General features: G+C 54.7%; 3 protein-coding genes across 3 annotated transcripts; all 3 read right to left on the bottom strand.

The window, feature by feature from the left end:
* Positions 1–1,444: 1,444 nt before the first annotated feature.
* HOXB7 (homeobox B7) lies at positions 1,445–4,951 on the bottom strand. The gene is made up of 2 exons (XM_055258483.2): positions 4,415–4,951; positions 1,445–2,314 (listed from the first exon to the last, which is right to left on the bottom strand). The coding sequence occupies exons 1-2, from the start codon at positions 4,812–4,814 to the stop codon at positions 2,061–2,063; spliced, it is 654 nt and encodes a 217-aa protein (XP_055114458.1). The 5' UTR covers positions 4,815–4,951; the 3' UTR covers positions 1,445–2,060.
* Positions 4,952–6,237: 1,286 nt separating this feature from the next.
* HOXB8 (homeobox B8) lies at positions 6,238–9,162 on the bottom strand. Its single transcript, XM_055258480.2, has 2 exons — positions 8,150–9,162; positions 6,238–7,371 (listed from the first exon to the last, which is right to left on the bottom strand). Exons 1-2 carry the CDS (start codon positions 8,571–8,573, stop codon positions 7,064–7,066), a joined length of 732 nt encoding a protein of 243 aa, XP_055114455.1. The 5' UTR covers positions 8,574–9,162; the 3' UTR covers positions 6,238–7,063.
* Positions 9,163–14,991: 5,829 nt separating this feature from the next.
* HOXB9 (homeobox B9) lies at positions 14,992–20,196 on the bottom strand. The gene is made up of 2 exons (XM_055258479.2): positions 19,591–20,196; positions 14,992–16,971 (listed from the first exon to the last, which is right to left on the bottom strand). Exons 1-2 carry the CDS (start codon positions 20,105–20,107, stop codon positions 16,736–16,738), a joined length of 753 nt encoding a protein of 250 aa, XP_055114454.1. The 5' UTR covers positions 20,108–20,196; the 3' UTR covers positions 14,992–16,735.
* Positions 20,197–20,746: the final 550 nt, after the last annotated feature.

The raw sequence follows: 20,746 nt of genomic DNA, 5'->3' as shown, positions 1-20,746 counted from the left end.
GGGGGAAACTGCAGGTTTAGAAGCATTTTACATACAAATTCAAATTCAACAGATTATCCTAAAACCAACCCTCTTCCCTCTTTCTGTCCAAAGTCTGTTTAAATTTAAACAATCCAGAGTTTATAATCGAATAAATGCTAAAAATCAATTCAGCGGGTCTAGCTGCATAGACACCATCCTCCACGTTTTGGTCCTGCAATCAGCGGGTGTTTGGAAGCAAAAAATAAAATAAAAATTCAGCTCGGGTTTCTCAAGTCCCCTGAAATAACCCCGTATTTCAAGCTGACCTACCAATGCCCAAATTCTGGAAACGAAATAACCTCCCCCCACATTTTTCCCCCTCTCTCTGTGTGCAGCGGAGAAGGTTCCAGGCTGCCGGCGGCGGCGCGGAGAGCGGGAAGGGAGGCGCGGAGGAAGCCCCGGGCGTGGCGCGGTCAGGTTCCCAGAGCGGCGGGGATGCGGCCACACCGGCCTGGTAAACTCGCACCGCTTAGGATCTTGCTTCCGGACTCATTCCCTTCCCCACCGCCCATTTTTAAGTTTTATTTGGGTCGTCTGTGTCAATTTAGAACGAGATAAATTAAGACAAAGGAAAGTAAAATCGAAATAAAATAAAGGAATAGCTCTTGCCGAAAATGTTTGCCGTGCGAGCAGGAAGCCGTGAGCGCCCTAGCTGGAGGCTGCTCTGCGCCGACTGAGAGGCCTCTACTCCCGGGCCTGGCCTCTACCCAACGCCACCCAAGAAGCCAGAGTGAATTTGGGTGTTCATTTTCCCTTTCCTTCCGCTCTTCCTTCATGTAGGGCCTATTAGCTTGGATTTCAGCTCCGTCTTTGTGCCTGGGCTGCAGCCCGATCCAGATCCCGCAGCTTGGTTTCCAGGCCTGATTGAGGAAGCGGGTTTGTGAAACTGTGAGGTTTTTGTTTTGTTGTTTTGTGAGCTTGTGTGACTAAGCATGTGGGCTCCTGAATGCGTTTACTTGGGGGCAAATGTGAATCTGTGTTTATAAGCCAATGTGTGAATGTACGTTGGTATCAATGTGTCTGTGAGTGTGAATGTGTGTTTACTTGTGAGCGTGTGTGAACATGAATGCATATGTTCTGGGCGTGAAGCTGGTATTATGTGAATGCCTGTACGTTTGTCAATATATGAGTGTCTATTTGTGACTGACAGTGTGTATATGTTTGATGTCAGCCTGTAAACACATGTGACTATGCATCATGTATGTCAATGGGTGTAAAAGGGTGTAAAGGGAATGCATGAGTGCAATATCGGGGTTCACTAGTTGGCAGCCCCCCAGAGCAGGAGGCACCAAGAAAAAGAACAAACTCAGCACAGAAATGAACCTGCATCAGAAGTCAGAGCCAAGGTGCTCTGGCATGCCCACTCATCTCTAACTCTGAACCCCTTCCCAGCTTTAGGAAGACACAGAAAATAGGGCATCTGTTTATTTTGAATTGCGTTTTATTTTTCCATCCTTTAGATACACATAGAATGTAAAAGGGAGCATGGGGCCAGGGGACGGGAAGCAAGGAGCAGCAGCCAGGAGCTTGGGGAACACGCGAGTGGTAGGTTTTGGGGCTCCCTAAGGCCCCTTGGTGCTGCTACCGGGAAGGTGGAGGCTCAGGAGGGCAGGCAACCACAGGGTTAGTCCAGACCCACAGACCACAAAGACAGCATTAAAGAGGGCTTACAAAACAGCAAGATTTTACAAAGACCTTACAATAGCAACACAGAAAAGGGGAGGTAAATTCCAGAAAGCTACAGAACAGGTAGATAATGTCCTTCTCATATTGTACAAAAAAACCAAACCTGACAGACTTCACTATAGGTAGTATTTTTTCAGTGTTGAAAAACCAGAATTTCTCCTTTCTCCCTCCTTAAAAAATATTTTTAAACTCCTTTCATTTAAATACGGTTTTTTCTTTGTTTTTGTTTTGTTTTGTTTTGTTTTTTGTTTTTTACTTCCCTATTCGATTTGAGTTTCCTGATTCAGTTCCCAGAGCTGGGCTTCTCTTCCTCTCCCTTTCTCATGTCTCTTCCTCTGCCCTTTCTCCATCCCTCACTCTTCCTCTTCCTCCTCTGCTTCAACCCTGTCCTGGCCGGTGGTCCCCGGGCCCGCGGTCTTGTTCTCCTTTTTCCACTTCATGCGCCGGTTCTGAAACCAAATCTTGATCTGTCTTTCCGTGAGGCAGAGCGCGTGCGCGATCTCGATGCGCCGCCGCCGCGTCAGGTAGCGATTGTAGTGAAATTCTTTCTCCAGCTCCAGGGTCTGGTAGCGGGTGTAGGTCTGGCGGCCTCGTTTGCGGTCGGTTCCTGCGCCCAGTATTTAGAGGAAAATCAGTGAGTAAAGAAAACGCCAAGAGAGTGCCCACCTCCCTCTTAGACCCTGTATGTGATTTGAAGTCGATGGGCAATGGGCGAAGAAGCCCATTTTCCCACTAAACCAAATTCTGGCTTTCCATACCCCAGCCCTTACTCCAGCTGCAAATTCCCCTAATCGCTGAATTTTCTACAGGCTTCTCAAGGCAAACATTCCCATTTTCCATCCAAGAAGTCTTTTTCAACCTGGAGCTTCTGAACCCCTGAAAGTAACCTGCTGGATCTTAAAGGCTCTGCACCTAAGGGGTGCAAGTGGGATGAGGGGAGGTTAATCCTCCTTTCACTCTCTGGGATCAAGGACCCTAAGCCCCCTCTTTCGAATGCTGATCTGGTGGTCTTTCCAGTAGAGATCAACAGAAACCATGCAAGTGACCCTGGAGTGGGGTTCCAGGCCTAGCTTGAGAACGTTTCCCAAGAAGAAAAGGAGACAAAGGAGCCTCCAAGGCCCAGTTCCCCCAACTCATCCCCAACATGTTGTGGAATGAGAAGGTAAGAATTTGCAGATTTCCTTGGAGCAAAGAGTTGGTCTGACAGCAGTGACCTCTGATGATTCTTTTCCAGTGAGTGGCTAAGCTTCAGCCAGGGCCAGGCTGTCCTGCTTGCCTAGACAGCCCAGCCCTCTAAAGCAATCTTTGGGCCTCCAGGAAGGCACAGGGGAAGAGGAGAGACAGCAGCCTGGGATAGGATGGAACATGGAGTATCTGGGTGGTGGGGACTGAAGGGTAGAGGGGAACTTCTGCGTTAGGCCCAGAACCTGAGGAGACTTGAAAGAGGTGCTGATGTCAGCCCTCCCGGGAAGGAAACAGGGGAGGAGGGGCTAGGGGCCCTGGTTTCAAGTCAGATAAAAGCCAAGCTGAAATGCTGATGAGCAGAAAAAAATGGGGCTTTGATAAATCAACTGGAAAGGCAGTTAAACTATGGAGCAGGTAATGGGGTCTATAACCACCAATACTGATGGTGTGAGAGCTGGGCTCCTTCTGGCCCCTGACCATCGCTGGGTTGGGTGCCTCTGACCATGAGTCTTGGGTCTTCTGGACTTTGGGGCTAACCCCCAAGTTCGTCTGCTTTGGAACAGTGCAGAAAAGGATGTCTGGGTCAGACTCGGCAGGGACCCCATGGAACCTCAGCCTCTTGGGGTTCCTGCAGCAGCTGGCTAGATGAACTGCACTGTCTAAGTTTTGATTTGGCTCCAGAGAGTCCTAGCCCTTCCCTCAATAAGAGTCACTTATCTGGAGTGACACCTCCAAACTTGGCCAGTTCTTTAGGGGTTCCTAGGAGCCCTAGGAAGAGCACCTGAGGAAGCCAGCCGCACTCCCATGAAGCCTCTGCCCCTTTCTAGTTCTCCTGTTCCACTCCCCCACCCAAGTTCACTGGGATCCGGAGGCTTATCTCCCTTGGTCTCAGCCCCCTCCCTCCACCTGCCTCTCTAGCTCTGTGTCCCTGGCTGGGTCCTTTTCTCCTCCCGCCAGGCCTCTAGAGCCCACCTCTAATTGTCCTGATGGGAATAATGGGGGAGCCGGGTTGGATGGAAAGGAAGGGGGAGGGGAGAATTGCTCAGCGTTATGGCCCCCTCCCCCATACCTTATCCGAGCTGGGGCAGGAGGACACACCCAGGGCCGAGATCCTTAGCTGGGAAGGGGGGAGAAGGGGGGAGACCCTAATGGCTATTCTCTGCAAACACCGGCCTTCCTCCGCAAGACAAACGGCCTCGTCTCCAGCCCGTGCCGGCGCTGCTGATAAATATTTAAAGCTAAAAGGCCGAGAGGAAGGGTGTGGGCGGGCTGGGGGCTCGCAGCGCCGTGGTGTCGGCGAAGAGAGATCCGCCGGGAAGCAGAGCGAGCCTGAGAGCACCGAGCAAATATGGGGGCGGGGATGGCCTACTGGGTCGCAGCCCAGTGAGTGCAGCCTTCCAGGGCCGACCTCCGGCTGGGAGCATTCTGGACGCGGAAAGGGGCAGCCAGCCGGGAAGGGGGCGCCTTCCGGATAATGTACCCCGGCCTCTGGGGCTCGAGACAGCTCGGTGCGCAGCGTTACCTGAGCTTCGCATCCAGGGGTAGATCCGGAAGTTACTCTCGGCCGCCAAGTCCGAGTCCCTCTGCTCCTTGGCGCCCGCCGCCTTGGCGGAGTCGCCGGGACACACCCCGGAGACGTTCTGCTCAAAGGGCGCGCAGTGCATGTTGAAGGAACTCGGCTCGAGCCCGTAGCCGGCCGCGTAGACGCCGGCCGCGCTCTGGCCCGCCATGCCCCCCACGCCGGGGTACAAGCCCTGCATCGAGGCGGCGAAGGAAGCGCCCGAACCCGCTCCATAGCCCGGGCGCTGGGGGTTGGAAGCAAACGCACAAGAAGTTTGTTCGGGGAAGGCTCCGGTAGCGAAAACCGAACTTGAGGCTGGATATTTAGAAAATAAAGCATTCGCATAATACAATGAACTCATAATTTGGCCGGATGATTTGTAGGCAGGGACGTTTTAGTGTCGGTTTTACGAGATTCCTTGATATATTACAGAATTAGAGTCCAGATTTACACCAAAAAGGACCCCCTTTTTCCTCTCCGGACCACGTGACCCCGCCCACGTGACGTCCCCTCCACCAATGGCCGGGCCGCCTCCCCACGGCTCCCGGTAATGTGGAAAAAATTGTGTGGCGTTGGATTTATAAAATATGATCAATAATGAATGGGAAAGCCGAGCCCTGTGGATTGGGGCTAGGGGCTCAAGGGCCGCTGCCGACTCCCGCGGGCTGGAGGCAGCTTGCAGGCGAGATTTGGGGAGGAAGAGATTGAGTGGAAGGGAAAATAAATAACCTCGGGGCGATCTGTGTCACCCCCCACCCATCCTCTTCAGCCCGTTACCGAGCGAGAGATAAACGCAGGGACTGAATGCACGCAACTGGGTGGATGGGTGCTTGGGGCAGGTCTGTTCTTTATTAATCCGGGCCAATTCTGCACGGCAAGGCCTTTGGGGGAAGTTGGTCCGGTTCTCCCAAGACGAGGAATGAGGCGAGCCTGGCTCACGACTCTGTCTCTCTTGGTCCCCCAGATATGCGGGCGGAGATAGAGCAAGGCTTCCTAGGTGCTCCCAGGGCACAGGATCCAGCCCACGGGCCTTGGACGCTGCAGTTTCTGGTGGCAAAAAAAGAAAAAAGAAAAAAAAAAGGTTTGAAAGTAAAAGAAAGAAGGGGGTTGGGTGGGTGGGGAGAGAAAGGAAGGGTGGAGGGTGGCCCGGGCGCGCTGCTCTCCCGGTTCCCGGAGGCGGATGCCTCAGTGGAGCGTGACTACCAGAGAAGCAGAGGCAGCGAAGGAAGGAAGGCAGCAAGCCATGGCCTCAGAACAGAGCGAAGGTGGCCAAGTCCCTGAGAGGGAGAGGCAGGGAAGAGCGGTCTCCCTTCTCCTCCTGCTCCCCCAACGAGAGTCCGAGGGAAAAAAAAAAAAAAACTATGCTCAGCAGGCCTGCACTCCACCTTTATGCCTGCCCCCCACCCCCCCACCTCCCGACACACACTCTCGGGAGGACACATAGCAAAACAAAGAGGGAGGTGGCGGGGGACACAGCCACCAGCCCAGCCGCAGGTCTCCAGCGTGGCCTGGGCGCCCTGGTCTCCCTGGCCGGGCAGCCTCGGAAAGCGAGAGGAGGGGGTTTCTCTTGGCTCCCCTCCCTCGTTTTTCTCTCCTCCAATCAGGCTCAGCCGCCTCCCTCACCCCCAGCGCCCCTGGGCCGAGGGACTCGCACCACCTGCCTCCAGCCCCCTCCCCCTCCTCTCTGCGGCCTAGCCTCAGCAGGCGCAGGAGCCCGGTGACAGGCTCCCCACCGGCTCTGCAAGGCACCCGGGAGCAAATGAGGAGCGCTGGCCGGGCCAGTCTCGGGTTCTTGCTTGTAAACTTTATTGTAACTCTTCCGCCCTTTTCAGGCGCAGACAACAGAACAAAGTATAGAGGAACAACAAAATATATAATTAGCCCTCCCTCCCCCCCATAAAGCAATTCACGGATACAGGATACATTCTCTTCACAGTAAACCTAAGAACACTTGTAACAATTGCCCACAGCGCGCATGCTAACTAAAGTAACCTCTTTTGAGAAACACTTAAGACAAAATTGTCAAACCAAAGGGGGTGGGTGGAGGAGGAAAAGAGAGAAGCCAGAGAGAAAGCCAGCGAGCTGGGGGGTGCAGCGGGGAGAGAGGATTGGGAGGGGAAATGAGGACGCAGCGAGAGAGAGCGAGAGCGAGAGAGAGAGAGAGAGAAGGGAGACAGAATTACGGCGTGAATAGGCAGTTTCATGTTGTTGGGAGAACTTAGCAGAAATCGGTACCTTGGTCATTACAAAGAAGCACGTTCAAAGGAAAAAAAAGACAATTGCACAAGGAAGCTTTTTACACGGGGTGGGGAGGGGCATGGGGGGCTCAGCCGGGCCTTGGCCGCTCGCCCTCACAGGGCGAGGGAGTCTTTGCTTAAATCCTTTTCTTTCCCCCGGCCCCCAAGAGAAGGGAAGGAGATCCACGGTAGCTCACACACAGAAGCTATTACGAGATACTACCACTAGCGGGGACTGGCGCGGCGGGGGACGCTGCGGTGGGAGGCCCGGCTAGCGGGGCCAGAGCTCTCTCGGGCAGGGGCGTGCGGCGGCGGCGCGGCCGGGACCTGCGGACGTGCGGGCGGCCGCGGCCCTGGCAGTCCCAGCTAGAGCCTACTTCTTGTCGCCCTTCTGCGCGTCGCCCTCGTCCGCCGCCTCTGGGGCCCGCTCCAGCTTCTGTTTCTCCAGCTCCTCCTGCTCGCATTTGCTGCTGGGGAACTTGTCTTTGTTGTTCTCTTTTTTCCACTTCATCCTCCGGTTCTGGAACCAGATTTTGACCTGTCTCTCTGTCAGTCCCAGGGCGTGCGATACCTCGATTCGCCGCTTGCGAGTCAGATAGGGATTAAATAGGAACTCCTTCTCCAGCTCCAGGGTCTGGTAGCGGCTGTAGGTCTGTCGGCCTCGCCTGCGTCCGGCGGCTGCTGGGAATGGGGGAAAGGGCGAGACAGCGGGGAGGGGAGGGTGGGGGAGGGGGCAGAGACGGAGAAGGTTGGAAGATTCGTGAACAAGCCTAGGAGACCAGTATAATAAGGGCAGGGGACCTTCTACCCCCGTGCGGGGGCGGAGGGGGCGCAAGAAGGCCGCGGTCAGCGGAGGAGGAGGGGCGAAGGGGATCAGACACAAGTGAATCTAAGGGAGCCAGAAAGGGGAGCCCCCTCCCCTGGTAACCAGCACCAGAGTTGGGTAGGAGGTGGTTCAGATCTATTAAAAGTGCCATAAACTTTAGGAGGAAGGATGTGAAGGAGGGGGGAAAATAAGAATAAAAAAGCCGGGTGGGGACGAATGGACCCACCTTGAAAAGCCCCCAGAGCCTCTGCCCCAGAAGAAAAGTTTCTTCAGGGTAATTAAACTATAAAGCAATTGAGAAGTGCAAAAGTTGAGCGCCCCCACTCCCACCACCCTCTCTTCACTACCCCCCATAAAACAGTAAAAGCGGAAAAAAAAGGAGGGGAAGAAGAAGAAAAGTAAGGCAGGGTGAGGGGTTTATAGATTCAGGAAATGTTTCTAAGCGACCCCCTTCAAGGGAAAGAAAAAAGAAAGAAAGATAAAGAAAGAAATGGAAAAAGCGGCAGCGATTGGAACGGAGCCGGCAAGTCTTCCAGAAGCTGGAGGAAATGCGTCCCGGCCTGCCGGGCCCCCTGCCCAGCCTTGGGCCCTCCCGGCCCCCTCCTGCCCCTGCCGGCCCCGAGGCGAGCTCACCTTGCGGGCGCATCCAGGGGAAGAGCTGTGTGGGCGACGGGCTCTGCTCGGAGCCCTCGGCCTCCTCGCCCAGGCCGCTGGCGGCGGCAAGCTTGCAGTCTGCGTACTGCACCAGGTCTGGATCCTGCGCACCGAATAGGCTCTGGCGTTGCAGCGGGTCGTAGCCGTAGAAATTGCCGGGGTCCCCGTGGCACGCCACGGCGCACGGGTTCTGCTGGTAGGGAGCCGTGGACAGCGACGACGGCCCGTGGTAGAACTCCTGGATTTGCGACGGGTGCTGGAAGCTGCCGCCGCTGCTGGGACCGTACACCACGGTGGGTCGGCCGCCCAGGTCCTGGGCGAAACCGCAGTCATAATAATTGGGGCGCAGGGACTCCCCGGTTTTGTATTTGGAGAACAGTGAGTTGACGAAATAAGAGCTCATTTTATTGAATTTTGAGGCGGCGGCGGCGGCGGAGGCTGTAGTTGGGGGCTGTTGGGGAGGGGGTGGGGAGGGGGAAAGGGAGGGAGAGAGAGAAAAAAACGCGGATTCGCCGGCTCCTAGTCACCCTCGCCAGGAAAGGAGAGGGAAAGAGAGGAGGGAAAAAAAAGAAAAGAAAGAAAAGGCGAGGAAGATCTCGAAGCCGACACACTTTTTGTGATTTCCAGGAATAGAAAAGGACAGAGAAGCCTCCAAAAGTCTAAGCTTGCATGGCAGCCGCGGCTCGCTCGCCCTCCCCCCACCCCCCACCCCCCAAACAAAAATATACCGCCACTTAAAGAGGTCCTCGCTTTACATTTCGAAGAAGGGATGCCAGTTCATAAACAGTTTTCGGTGATTTACTTCCCTGCAAATGAGTTGTTTCATATTTTGCACTGTCTTTTCATGATCATTTGCATCCATTAGAGACCCCGCATCCTATTGGCTTCTTCGTACTCCTCCCGGACAGAACGCAGAGCGAGGGTGAGAGCGAGAGAGAGCGAGCGAGAGAGAGAGCTAGAGCGAGAGAGCGCCAGGGAGTGAGGAGAGAGCGGAAAAAAAAAGGAGGGGAAAAAAAAACACCCAGGGAGAGAGAGGGGGAGGGGGTGAGAGAGAATGAATACGGATTAAATCTGTTTAACTACCTACATTAATGAGATATCTCTCGCCTCACAACAAATCAAATACCTTCGCAGACCACCCCCAAAGACTGATGTGGGGGAGTCACGGAAAAAAACACGCACACACACATACACAACGCGCCAGGCGTAGGCGCGCTGTTAATTTCGCGATTTTAACGAGGCAATTGGAGTCTTTCTAAATGTCAGGGTCGCTTCGGAAAAATGTAAAAGAACACGGTTTAATTGCGCCGAGTTTTAAAAGATCCTATAAATGTAATTGGTATTTTAATACAAGTTATCAAATCATACAGCTTCCTCTCCTAAACATATTTTCAAACAAACGAGGTAGTCATATTTAAAGCTTTAATGATCAATTTCCTTATTATTGATAAGGGTTTAACTATCGTATGGAGGGAATTGGCTGGGTAACCGGCCCCCCAAAAAACGGCTGTAAACTCTTTAACAAACTATAAAACGCAATAAAGCCGGAGTCTGTTGTTGTTTATGCCGCAGCGCATAAAAGCTGTTAGCATTTTACGAGTTCTTTCCTCTACAGCTATAAAACTGCAGCTTCGATCGCCCCCGCCGCCTGACTGCAGCACGGTGGGGGTGACGAAACCGAAATGAGAATGATTATGGGGATTTTTTTCGGCACAAACGGTGACTTGTCTGAGATTTTTACCTCCTTCCGTCCTGGCAAGCACCTGCCCCACCCCTTCTCTGGAGCCCCCAAAAGGTCCCTTCTCTGCCCTGCCCTCTCTGTCCTGCCCTGGCCAGTCACAAAACTTCCTCTCATTAAACAAATAAGCAAAAATTTTCTGCGAAACAGGGATCTGGGAGATCTTGAGGAGGGAACGGGAGGGAAGAAGAAACTTTCTGGTTAATGAGCAGTGGTTGAAGCACAGAGCAAAGTTCGAGCTCCCACTGCTGATTCTGCAGGTTTGTGCAATCTCTGCTTGCTGAAAATGGGGTCTCCTGAAGGCCCTTCAGCCCATCAGCACTTTTGAGGGCAGACTGTGTGAGGGGAGAGGGCCTGATGCCATCAGAGGGATGAAGCCCCAATGGGCTACCCCACACTTGCACCCAGGCCTCGGGACCCAGTAGCCAAGCCCAATTACTAATAGCTCCCAACCTTCCCAGGCCGACTCCCACACCTTTTGCAGTGCCTAAGGGTGAGAGGGCACCACTGTGCCCATCAACGCATCAAAAGGAAAGAAGGTTGGGTATCAGGCCCTGGCACTTGGCCTTGGTGTCCGCTGTCCTACGTTCTCAGCCGCCCTAGGCAGTGCCTGCAGAGTATGTGTTTGGGGGCCATCTATTAGTCCTCAGTGTCCCCAAGACCTTTTGAGCCACTGTCACCACCCAAACTGACTTGGGTGTGGGATTCAGATAGAGCAAGGTTGCTGATTCTCCGATTTTCTCTCCTTTCCCCTTGGGGAGCCTCTAGTTAAACCTGGCTCTCCGTGCAGACCTGGGGACCAGAGGCCTGAACACGGAAAGCTGGAACAAGCTGACTGGGTGCCACACTCTGTGGCCACTGCGTTCCCTGCCTACCCGGCCTCACGATGGTGGTGGCCAGGCTTTAGAAGGCCCCAGTCTGAGGGTCAGAACCAATGGCCTCCTGTAGCAGTAGATTGGCAAGGGAGAGGAATGAGAGAAAGAAAGAAAATTTTGAGCAACAAAAGTGGAGGCTTTACAAATATATTCAATCCATTGTTTATTCAGGAAACAGTGGTTTGTTTTTTTGACGGGCACCTTTTGGGGACCCCATACACCCCAACATTTGTAAAAATGAAACTACCACTTTTCGAAAGGGAACCTTACCAGTGAGGTCATTTAGTTCTTAAAAAGTGAACCCAGAGAATGAAAGAGGGGCTAGAAGGGGGAGAGAGATAAAGGAAAAGAGGAGTGGAGAGAACCAGGGCTTTGAATTTTCAGCGCGTGGCTGAGGGGACCGTGAGGCAACGGAGGGCCGAGTTAAGTTGTTGCCGAAGCAAACATTTTTATCAAGTGCAGAGGATTTTATGGTCATTATTTGAAAACTCACCGGCGAGGTACAAATTCAATGGCTTGTTCTAAATCATCTCTACACCATGCCAGAAATTCCTGATGGAAGGAAAATATTTCTATTATAGAAAAAAAAAAAGAAAGAGCGAGGAGACAATTTATAAACACCCAGCGGAGCGCAGATTTATTAGAGAAACTCAAGTTGAGGAGAAACTCCGCTTACCTCCTTGCACTAAGTCTTGGTTGGGGAGAGGAGAGGCTGCAGCTGGGGTGGTTTTGAGGGGGTGGGAGTATCTATTGCTGGCGCAGGTTTGTCGGATGGAAGGCAGGGATCCGGCGGGGCCGGGAGGACACAGATTTGGAATGCAAGGGGCTATGGACAAGCAGGGTGCGGGTCTCAGAACGAAAGTGCCCAGAGTCCAGACCTCCAGCTGCTCAATGAGGAAAGGACCGGCGCCCCCCAGGTTTGCCTGCGGCCAGGGCCAAGGCATTCAGAAGCCGCAGCTCTCACCTGGAAGCCGAGGAACCCAGGGAGAACCGAGCTCCTGCGTCCGGACGCTGCGCCCGCCTTCGCGCCCATGGGAAAACGCGCATTCTTTGGAGGCGCGCAAAGCATCCAGAGGCGACATCCGAGCCTTCCCGCACCCCGCTGCCCTGGGGAGCCTCTGCTCCGTGCCTAGGTCGCCCTGCGCGAGCCCAGCCCAGCCCTGGACTCATACAATGGCACCAGAGCCTGTGCTCGTTGCCCCTTGCGAAGCCGCCCTGCCGGCTTTGGGCATCTCCGAATCCCCACAAAAGCTATGGCTCCATTCCCCCCCACACACAAATTGGGGGATCTCGGGCTGGCTTACGCGATTTTCTCTCCAGCCGGTGGGCAGCTTCCTCTCCATCCTACCTTCTTTTGCCGGCTAGCCCCTCTCAACTGACCTGCTGACCCGCTGACCCGCATCCAAGACATTCTTTTCGCCTCCCTTCACGGAAAATCTCTTTTTTTCGAATCAATTCTCCTTTTGGATTTGGACCCATTTTTCCTATTATTACTATTATTCCCCGTTTTCACGCATTTGTTGCCCCACGGAACACAGCAACTGGGTGAGAAGCATTGAGCCCTCCTCGTGGGGAAAATTCAGAAAATTGACCATTTGAGGAGATGGGGGAACACTACTATAACTGAAATCTATTAAATTGGGGTAAGGCCATAACGAGCCCTATTTTTTTTATTAGGTGCAAATTATTCACGACTTTTGGTAGCACTCAGTTCCTGGATTCAGGGCCGACCAAGGCGCGGTGCCGGGCGCAGGGATCCGCAGCCACCGCTCCAGAGAGTTTCACATGGAGCAAGGGTGCCATCTAGCGGCTTCTCTGCGAAAAGGCGCCGCAGCCACTGGCTCCACCAGTTTTCTGGGAGAGCAGCCGCAGAGGGGGCCAGCAGGAGAAACTTTCATAACTAGCAGTAAAAGGGGAGGGATAGGGAGCGGGCATCGGAATCAGGAAACGGCTCATGAAATTGTGTAGATAAGCTAAAAAACAGAAAAAAACCACAACTGAGGGGAGAGAAAAAAAAGAAGCCCTAAGCTTTTTTTCTTTCTACGTACACCTCCCACCTCTGCCCCTAATTTCTAGCGGAGACCGCAAAGCAGTGCGCCCTTTATAGCCTGTAAAAAGGGGGACCGAGCACTTTTCAAACTCCCCACGACTGTTTCAAATTCTGAGGAGAAACAATTGGGCTTTTTGTCGCGGTGAGAGGAGGCCTGAGAGGATAGGATGAGACTGTAAAAGAATCAAGAGGCTGCCCGCGCCCAGACGTCTGGCCCCGCCGGACCTGCGTGTGTGTGTGTGTGTGTGTGTGTGTGTGTGTGTGTGTGTGTGTGTGTGTGTGCGCGCGCAGGAGGCTCCTCGTTTCCGAAGCCTGATTCTGGAGGGGGTGTGAAGAACAAAGACAAGAGCCCCAGTTGCAATCTCTGAAGCATTTGCGACAACAAAGTGTTCTTCCCCGGCTTCTCTCTTCTCCCTCTCTGCCCCCTGCCACCCCCCGCCCCGGAAGCCCGGAGCCTCGTGTTCTGGGCGGGTGAGGGTGAAGGCTGCGGGAGCGGGGCCCACCCATTCCCCCGCCAGGCCGGGAGCCCCGGCGCAGCTGCGGCTCTCTCAACTCCGGAGAGTTTCCCCTCGCTGTTTGCTTTGCTGCTGTTTAGTATCTTAACCTTCAGAAATTTATACGCTATAAACTTTTATAGCGGTCATATTCTTTTATTGCTGCGCACACGGCATTGAATTCCTCTCCCGGCTTCTCTCTGCCTCGCACTCTGGCGGTGTCCGTTTCTGAATCTCTCTTTTATGACAACTGATTTCCCCATCTCCGGCTTCCGAGCCTCCTCATCTTCGCCTTTGTTTGTCTTTAAAGAAGCAGCCCTGGGCTGGGACCCAGACGCTGCCGGCAGAGGCCCCTCCAAGCGCCCTCGCCCCCACCGCGCAGCACTCCCCTCTGTTCCAGCCTCGCTGAGCTTTTGCTTTAGGCAGAAACCGACCTTCTGTCTTTGCTGTCAGCACCGGCTGGGCCTGGGTAGCCCAAGATGGGGCAGGAGCCTGGTCTACACCAGCTGTAAAGCCAGATTCATTTTGTATCCCTAATGAAACCCTCCTTGGAGGGTGCCTGTCCCGGCCTGCCTGACGCGGAGCTCCGCTTTCTCCTGCCTCCCGCCGTCTCTTGGATCAGTTCGTCCTTTCGTTGGAGGAGGGTAGGCCTGGCCTTTTCACTTGCAGGTTCCCTTCACTCGGGCCATGCTTCGTTCCCAACTCTACCCCAACCCGCAGGGTCTCCGCGGGCCGCAGTGTTGTCGGCTTGGATTGGGGAGAGGCTCCTGCGGTAGGCCGGCTCCGGAGCGCCGGCCCGCCGAAGTGGAGTCCCAAGGCCTGAATGAGAAGCGCAGGCTGCCGAGAACTGCGGTCTTCATAAGAGACTCTGCCGAAATCCCTCAGTCTGAGAGGGAGAAAAAGTGCCTCTTGAAACTGAGTTTAATTCTGGGGTCCTTTTGGGAGGTGAATTTTTCTACCGAGACATTTCTGCTTCACACTCAATGACCTCTCCACCTTTTGCAGAGGTGCTTACCCAGGGCTCAGCCCCTACCAACCCAGCCCACCTCAGACCAAGGCTGCTACCCTGTGGCTCAAACTAGAGCCTCCAACCCCAGCTGGGGGCCGAGAACCCTAAGGGGTTGGCTCCCTTTGAATGGAAGGAAGGAGATTCCAGCCCTCTGGAGGCCTCTGTCTAGACCTAGGCACCCTGCCGCAGAGAAGAACAGAGGGAAATTACTGTGTTCCTCCCTTGCATCATATTTTAAAGTGGCCAAACTAAGGTGACATTCTCAGTGGCTGAGGGAGGAGAGCTACCCTCAGGAGGTGCAGGAAGACCAACCTTCCCTCCTATTCTCAAGTCAATGAGGAGGTCTCAGGACCTCACTGCTCCCCAGACCCTGTCCCCTCTCCAAATAACCCACATTTCCTTCCCTCCCTGCTCGTTTTCCAGTTCTGTTGGAAGGCTCTTGATCAGTTTAACCAGTAGTCTTGGGACCTGGGGTCTGGGACTGGCTCTCAGCTCCACTTCTAGGGAGCTCTGCAGGGGACCTTGCCGTGAAGGGTGTAAGGAGAAACCTCCTGGACTCAGCAATCTTTTTTTTTCCAAGCCTTTCTCCGGACAACTGGGATCTCTACCTATGGTCAGGCCCAGAGAGCCAACACAGAATAAGACACAGGAGAGATTTATTTTCTAGAGTGATATATATTTTTGTTCTTTTTCTTTTTTTCTTCCAAAACAAACAATTAGAGCTCTAGGCCCCTCTCCCTCCCCACTCCCACCCAGAACCCTCCCATATAATCGACAACTGAAGACAGGCGAGACAATCACCCCCAAAGAAATCACGAAACACAATCACAATTTCACGACAGCCACCGACAAAGCAAAAAACTTCTACTTGAATGTCCCCTTGCAGGATCAGGAGAAGCAGGAGCAAGAGTCTACGAATTGAAGGGACTGAGAAGTAGGGGAGCAGGGGGAGGAGCGGAAGCAGAGAGTAAGCTTCCATCTGATGCTTAGGTGCGATTTTGCCTCTTTCCTTTGCACGCGGGACTGTTCCCCAGAAGCGCGAGCACGCACCAGCCGCGCAGATCTGCATCCAGGCCCATGAAGCAGGAGGCAAAGCCCGGCCCTGGGGCCGGTCTCCTTTGGCGCTGGGGCTAGAGCCGCCTGGCCCGGGGCTCCTCTGCGTGGGTCGAGAAGCCGAAGGGATTCGTAGGAACGCGCAGAGTTTTGCGCACTGGGGCCATTGCTCCTCCCTGTCCCAGACCACTTGTCCCGGAAGGGAGCTTGGGAATCGATTCACAATAAATTCTCATTCGGACTCTCCTGGCCTGGCTTTCCTGTCTACAGTGGGGTTGACCTAGCGGGGAATGGAGAGTGGAGGGGTTTTTCTACAAGGGGCGGCTTGACTCGCGGGTGCAAGGTGGATACGACCGAAGAGAGTTGATTTCAGAGCTAGGGAGGATGCGGAAGAATGCGGGGCCGGTCGAGAGCAAGAGAAGCTACAGTCTGTCAAGTGGTGCACAGATGAACAGGAGGACAACATTGTCAAGGCTTTACGACCCACAGTTTGACCTTCTTTTGTTGGAAGGAGAGGGAAACATCATGCGGAATTAAACATTTCCTGCAACAAAATGTGTATGTTGGTGGGAGGTGGGGAGTAGCTCCACCTAAGATACCTTCATAAAACCACGTGCTGCCTTTTCTTGTACTTTCTAGCCCACCGGCTTGGGGACTAGGTTTGCTCCATCTTCCCCATGGCCTTTGGCCTGAGAATAGTTGGCAACTCCATGGGGATGGTATGGCAATGCTGCAGCCTTTGGGCTGCAACACCTCACTCAGGAGTCTGCCTCTAGACATCTCCCTGGTGGGTATTTGCATCAGGGGGAGAACCCGGGCTTGCCTGATGGTCTGAGGGCTGTTTTGCCAAATTTGGTGTGCGATGGTCTGCAACTGGAGTGTCACTTCACTTGACTGAATGGTGGTTGTGAGCTCACCCCATTATTACTGTGTGTGGATGTCTGCTGAGCTGTGTGGAGTTGGAGTGTCCCTGGGTGACTTTTGGGTGGGTGTAGAGAAGAAACAGCAAGCTGGAAGTGAGGGGCTAGGACTTCCCAGAAAAATTACAGGGCATACTAGCAGCTTGACTGGGGTCTCTCTTTCCTTGTGGCCCATCACATTCTTAGGAACCAACTACTTCTATCTTCTAAATCAACAAAACTTTCTCCTGACACCTAGAGAGAAGAGAGAGACAGGTAAGGGCAAAGGAAAGGAGGGAGGCTCTAGGTGCAGATAAAGGACTTGGAAGAGAGACTCCCTTCCCCATTCACTTTAATATATCCCAGACAGCGCTGGCTTTGCAGTCGTCACATAAATAAGAGTGAGATGGGGAAGAGCTGGGGAGGACTGGGGGTAATCTTTAATCTTTACTCTTTGCCCTGCTCCTTATTCATTTTCTTCATTTTCATCCGCCGGTTCTGAAACCAGATTTTGACTTGTCTCTCACTCAGATTGAGGAGTCTGGCCACTTCGTGCCTACGGTCCCTGGTGAGGTACATATTGAACAGAAACTCCTTCTCTAGCTCCAGCGTCTGGTATTTGGTGTAGGGACAGCGCTTTTTCCGGGAAGAGCGAGCGTGCAGCCAGTTGGCGGAGGGGTTGGCTGAAAGAGAAGCAGCGATAGAATCAAAGAAAGGAAGGGGGTGAAGGGCCCCAGATCAAGAGGGCACACCCTTGGTCTCCACTCCCCATCTTGCATTGGAGAAGAGGCCACCTGGGCCTTCAAGCTCCCAGGAAGGGTGTCACAGATGGGCCAGCCATTGCTATAGACACCTCCAGGTGAGACGCTGTGTGGAAAGGATGGGGGCAAATGTGGGCCCAGGCTTCTTCAGCACTTCCAAAGCTCTGCCTACATCAAGTTCCCTCTCTATTTTTCTCTACTTGGGTCCAAACTGCTTAGGACTCAGGTCAGAGTTCAGCGTGGTTGAAGTCCCACAAGCAGCACCCCCAGGCTGGCTAGGGGTGGGTGGCTGACCTGAAGGGTCCTGGCTCTAGGAAGTGAGAGGGGGAGTTGGGTGGGGAAGTGAGATGTCTGTTCAGTCACCGCATTTGGGGTGTCACTTCACCCCAAGAGACCTCTCAGCCCTTCAGCCCAGTCCCAGTACCCCCTGCCTTGATCACAAACAAGCTTCTGTCTCCTGACCACATGGCAGAAGGCATGTGTGTCTGCGTAGAAATCTCCCCTTCTGCCACCACCACACACCACAAATATGGGTCTGCACTTAGAGCCACAAACAGCCAGCACACTCCAATTCACACGCAATGCAATTGCAACCATTTATCAACTCTAGCTTATGGACAGGGGAGCGCTGGGGGCTCACAGATAACTTATGGTTGCAATAGTCTCTCTCCTTTTCAGCTCCTGCTCAGCTCAGTTTGGTTAACACAAGTGCAGAGAAATTAGGGAGTAAAATTGCTCCAGTCCCAAGGTGGGGAGCCAGGGGTGATGTGGAGGTAAAACGAAGCCCTTCACAGCACACCTAGCCTTAACCGATCCTATGTGGGGGCTGGAGGGGAGAAGAAGGTAACTGAGTGGAAGAGAGGAAACAAAAATATATACAGGCTTCTCTTCTCCTTACCTTCTCTCCCCCTACTCCGGAACTCAAAAAAGTTGCCAAATAAAGCTAAGCCAATTAAAAATAACAGCCACCAGCTACTAGCTTCCTTCTCCCCAAGTGAAAAACACTGAATTTTTTTATATAAAAAATTTGGTTCATCCTACACTAAGTACCGCGTCTTACCAATTTGCAGCGCTATTTCCTTAATGTGATTGCCTGGGATGGGACCCGCAGCCTCATTAAATATGAAAGAGGGAAAAAACTGTTAATAATTGATCCTAGCCAAATGGCTGCCTTGCAATAATGGGCTTTTCAGGCAGAGTTTGGGGGTTTAGGGTGGGGGGTCTGTTTGGGAGCGTGCGGGGAGGGTTGGGGAAGAATGTGTTCCCTAAATGCCAGCTCTTAGGATTCCACCTGGCAGGTTGGAGGTGACAGGACCCTGCAGGGAATGGGGCAGCTCTTTACTCTCCAGCAGGCAAGGATGCTCTAAAGGGCCCTGGGGCCACTCCGTCAATGGGAAATCTAGCAGGGCAAGGAGAGACTTAAAAATCCCTACTTCCCAAAAAGAGTAAGAAACGAGGACCTGATACACCAGCCTGCGAGTCATTGTTTGCGGCTGAGTTCCCTCACCGATGAGCACTTCTCAACCTTAAAAATAAATAATAGGAGAACCCTCTCTTCTCATGTAGTAGCACCTCCTGGAAATCAGCCAGACTTGGCGTTCTGGCCAGGGTGCTTTTGAGGAGTGGGAGGTGATGGGAAACTACCCACAAAGGGTAAAGTTCTCCGCCTCTCTGCAACCCTCTCTTCCCCCCACCCCTGTTCTCCCCGAGGTCCCTTCGAGATGCCCCGATATTCGGAAGCGATTCCCCGACTCCCCAAGAGGCGGACAGCCCGGGCGGGGGCTAGGGAGCCCCGCAGAGAGCAGCGGGGTACCGCAGAAAAGGAAGCGGCAGCCCCTGCGAGGACGCCGAGGAGGAGAGGGGCCACCGGAGGGAAGGCTCCCGGGGAGGGGCCGGCGCATCCGGGGAGGGGGCTCAGTCATCGCGTCCTGGGCTTCCCCCGCCCCTCCCGTCGCTGGTTGCGGACTCTGCGCGGCTAAAGCGCGAGATCTGCTAGGAACAATCCTCCGCCGAGCTGTTGCATTGCAAATAAAATCCTAATGAGCTCCCTCCCCCTTCCTCTTGGCCGGCTTTTACGGTCTGTGCGTGGCGCGGGTAGCTCTGCTAGCCGCACGGTCCCGGGCAGCCCAGTGCGCTGCGGCCCTTGCCCTCGCCGGCTCTCGGCCTCGCTGGCCGCTGGCCCCGGACCCCGCCAGCTCCTCTCCCGGCCGTCTCCGGTCTCTGGCCGGGCTTTCAGCTGGGGCCTCCGGGAGAGAGGGGAAAAGAGGGCCGAGAGAGCTGCAAGTCGATCCCCGAGCCCCTGTTCCCCGCAGGACTTGGAGAAGTGGGGGCAGCGCTCCTCCGGCGGCCTCAGTCTCCCCTCCTAGAGCACACAGCTTTCCCCTTCCCTCCGTCTTTCCTTCCTCTCCCCTCCTCCTCCCGGCCCGCTCTCCGGCCATCGCCGCAGTTTCCCTTCACATTGTCCGCAGTTTATTGCCTTTCCCCTCCCCGCCCCACCTCCTGGCCTTCGGCCTGGGTATTTCCTCACTTTTTATAACTTACTTTGATCCGGCCTCTCTTTGTCCTCGCTTCCTTCGCAAATTTTATTGTCCCCGTAGCCGGGTCTTTGATTAGACAGCACGGCCTCCCTGCCCGCCGAAGTTTCCAAACTGTACTCGGGCGTGCCCTGTTTGAGCAGCTCCCCAGGCGCGCCCAGCAGCGGCTCCGCCTTCACCGCCGCCTGGCCCTGCCCCGGGGCCGCTTCGCCGCGCGGCGCCGGCTCCAGCCAGGTGCGGAGGTACCTGCTCTCGGCCGGCGGGACGCCCTGGGGCTGGATGTAAGGGTGGTAGACGGACGGCAGGCTCCCGGACGCGTGCGGGCTCAGCGGCGCCCAGGAGGCGCCGAACACCGGCGCTTTGGGCTGGAAGCTGCACGAGGGGAACTCCAGGTGCTCCGCGTGGCCCGGCTGCCGCGGGCTCGCGTACTGGCCAGAAGGAAACTTGGCTGGAGGCGCGTCCTCACTCTCGTGACTTATGATCGAGTCGACATAATAGCTGCTAAGCGTCCCAGAAATGGACATTCTCAGACATTATCCGGGCGCTCGCAGGGGGAAGGGAAGCGCTCGCTCGGCGGCGCCCAAGCAGGGAGAGGTGGCACCCGGACCGGTGTGAGGGCTTTCGGACGCGACCCCCCCAGCCCCCCACCCTCCCACCCCCACCCCCTGCTCAACTTCTCAGCCAACAAAGTACAGTGGAGCAGCCCGGCTCAGCTCTCCTTGCAAAATGATTGGTCAAAGTTTTTCCGACTGCCTGATAAAGCGTCAGCTCCGACATAAATCAATCGGGCGAGGGGGCTGCGCTCTCGCTGTCATCCGTCCGCACCGCATTCCATATCGAGGATGGATTGTTTTATGCTGATGCAATGTGCTATCACGTCAGGGCTCCGGCGGCCACGTAACCTCAGCCCCAGCTACCGGCCGCCCTGTCCCCCCCTCCCGCTGCAGGAAGGGGGGCAGTTCTCGACATGGGGCGGCGGGGGTGGAGGAGAGGCGGAGGGAAGCGGCGGGCTGCCTCGGGAGGGACGCAGGCTGTGGAGCCCTCCCCCCAGGCGGGTCGGGGAGGGAGGGAGAGCAAGGGCGGAGGGAGGGAGAGAGCCCCAGCCCGGGGAGCAGCCGGAGAGGCTCGAGAGGATACTGGAAGAGGAGGTGGTCCTGTCCCCC

Source organism: Symphalangus syndactylus, chromosome 20, assembly GCF_028878055.3.
Source record: "Symphalangus syndactylus isolate Jambi chromosome 20, NHGRI_mSymSyn1-v2.1_pri, whole genome shotgun sequence".
In the NCBI taxonomy this organism is placed as follows: Eukaryota; Metazoa; Chordata; class Mammalia; order Primates; family Hylobatidae; genus Symphalangus; species Symphalangus syndactylus.
Note: the sequence above shows the minus strand (reverse complement) of the source record. Positions and strands in the feature narration are given on the sequence as shown.

Coding starts and splice junctions, on each gene's coding strand:
- HOXB7 (XM_055258483.2), bottom strand. CDS start 4,814: ATGAGTTCATTGTATTATGCGAATGCTTTATTTTCTAAATATCCAGCC. Junction 2,315..4,414: donor CCCCTGGATGCGAAGCTCAG/GTAACGCTGCGC, acceptor TACTGGGCGCAG/GAACCGACCGCAAACGAGGC.
- HOXB8 (XM_055258480.2), bottom strand. CDS start 8,573: ATGAGCTCTTATTTCGTCAACTCACTGTTCTCCAAATACAAAACCGGG. Junction 7,372..8,149: donor CCCCTGGATGCGCCCGCAAG/GTGAGCTCGCCT, acceptor CCCCATTCCCAG/CAGCCGCCGGACGCAGGCGA.
- HOXB9 (XM_055258479.2), bottom strand. CDS start 20,107: ATGTCCATTTCTGGGACGCTTAGCAGCTATTATGTCGACTCGATCATA. Junction 16,972..19,590: donor CAAAGAGAGGCCGGATCAAA/GTAAGTTATAAA, acceptor CTTCTCTTTCAG/CCAACCCCTCCGCCAACTGG.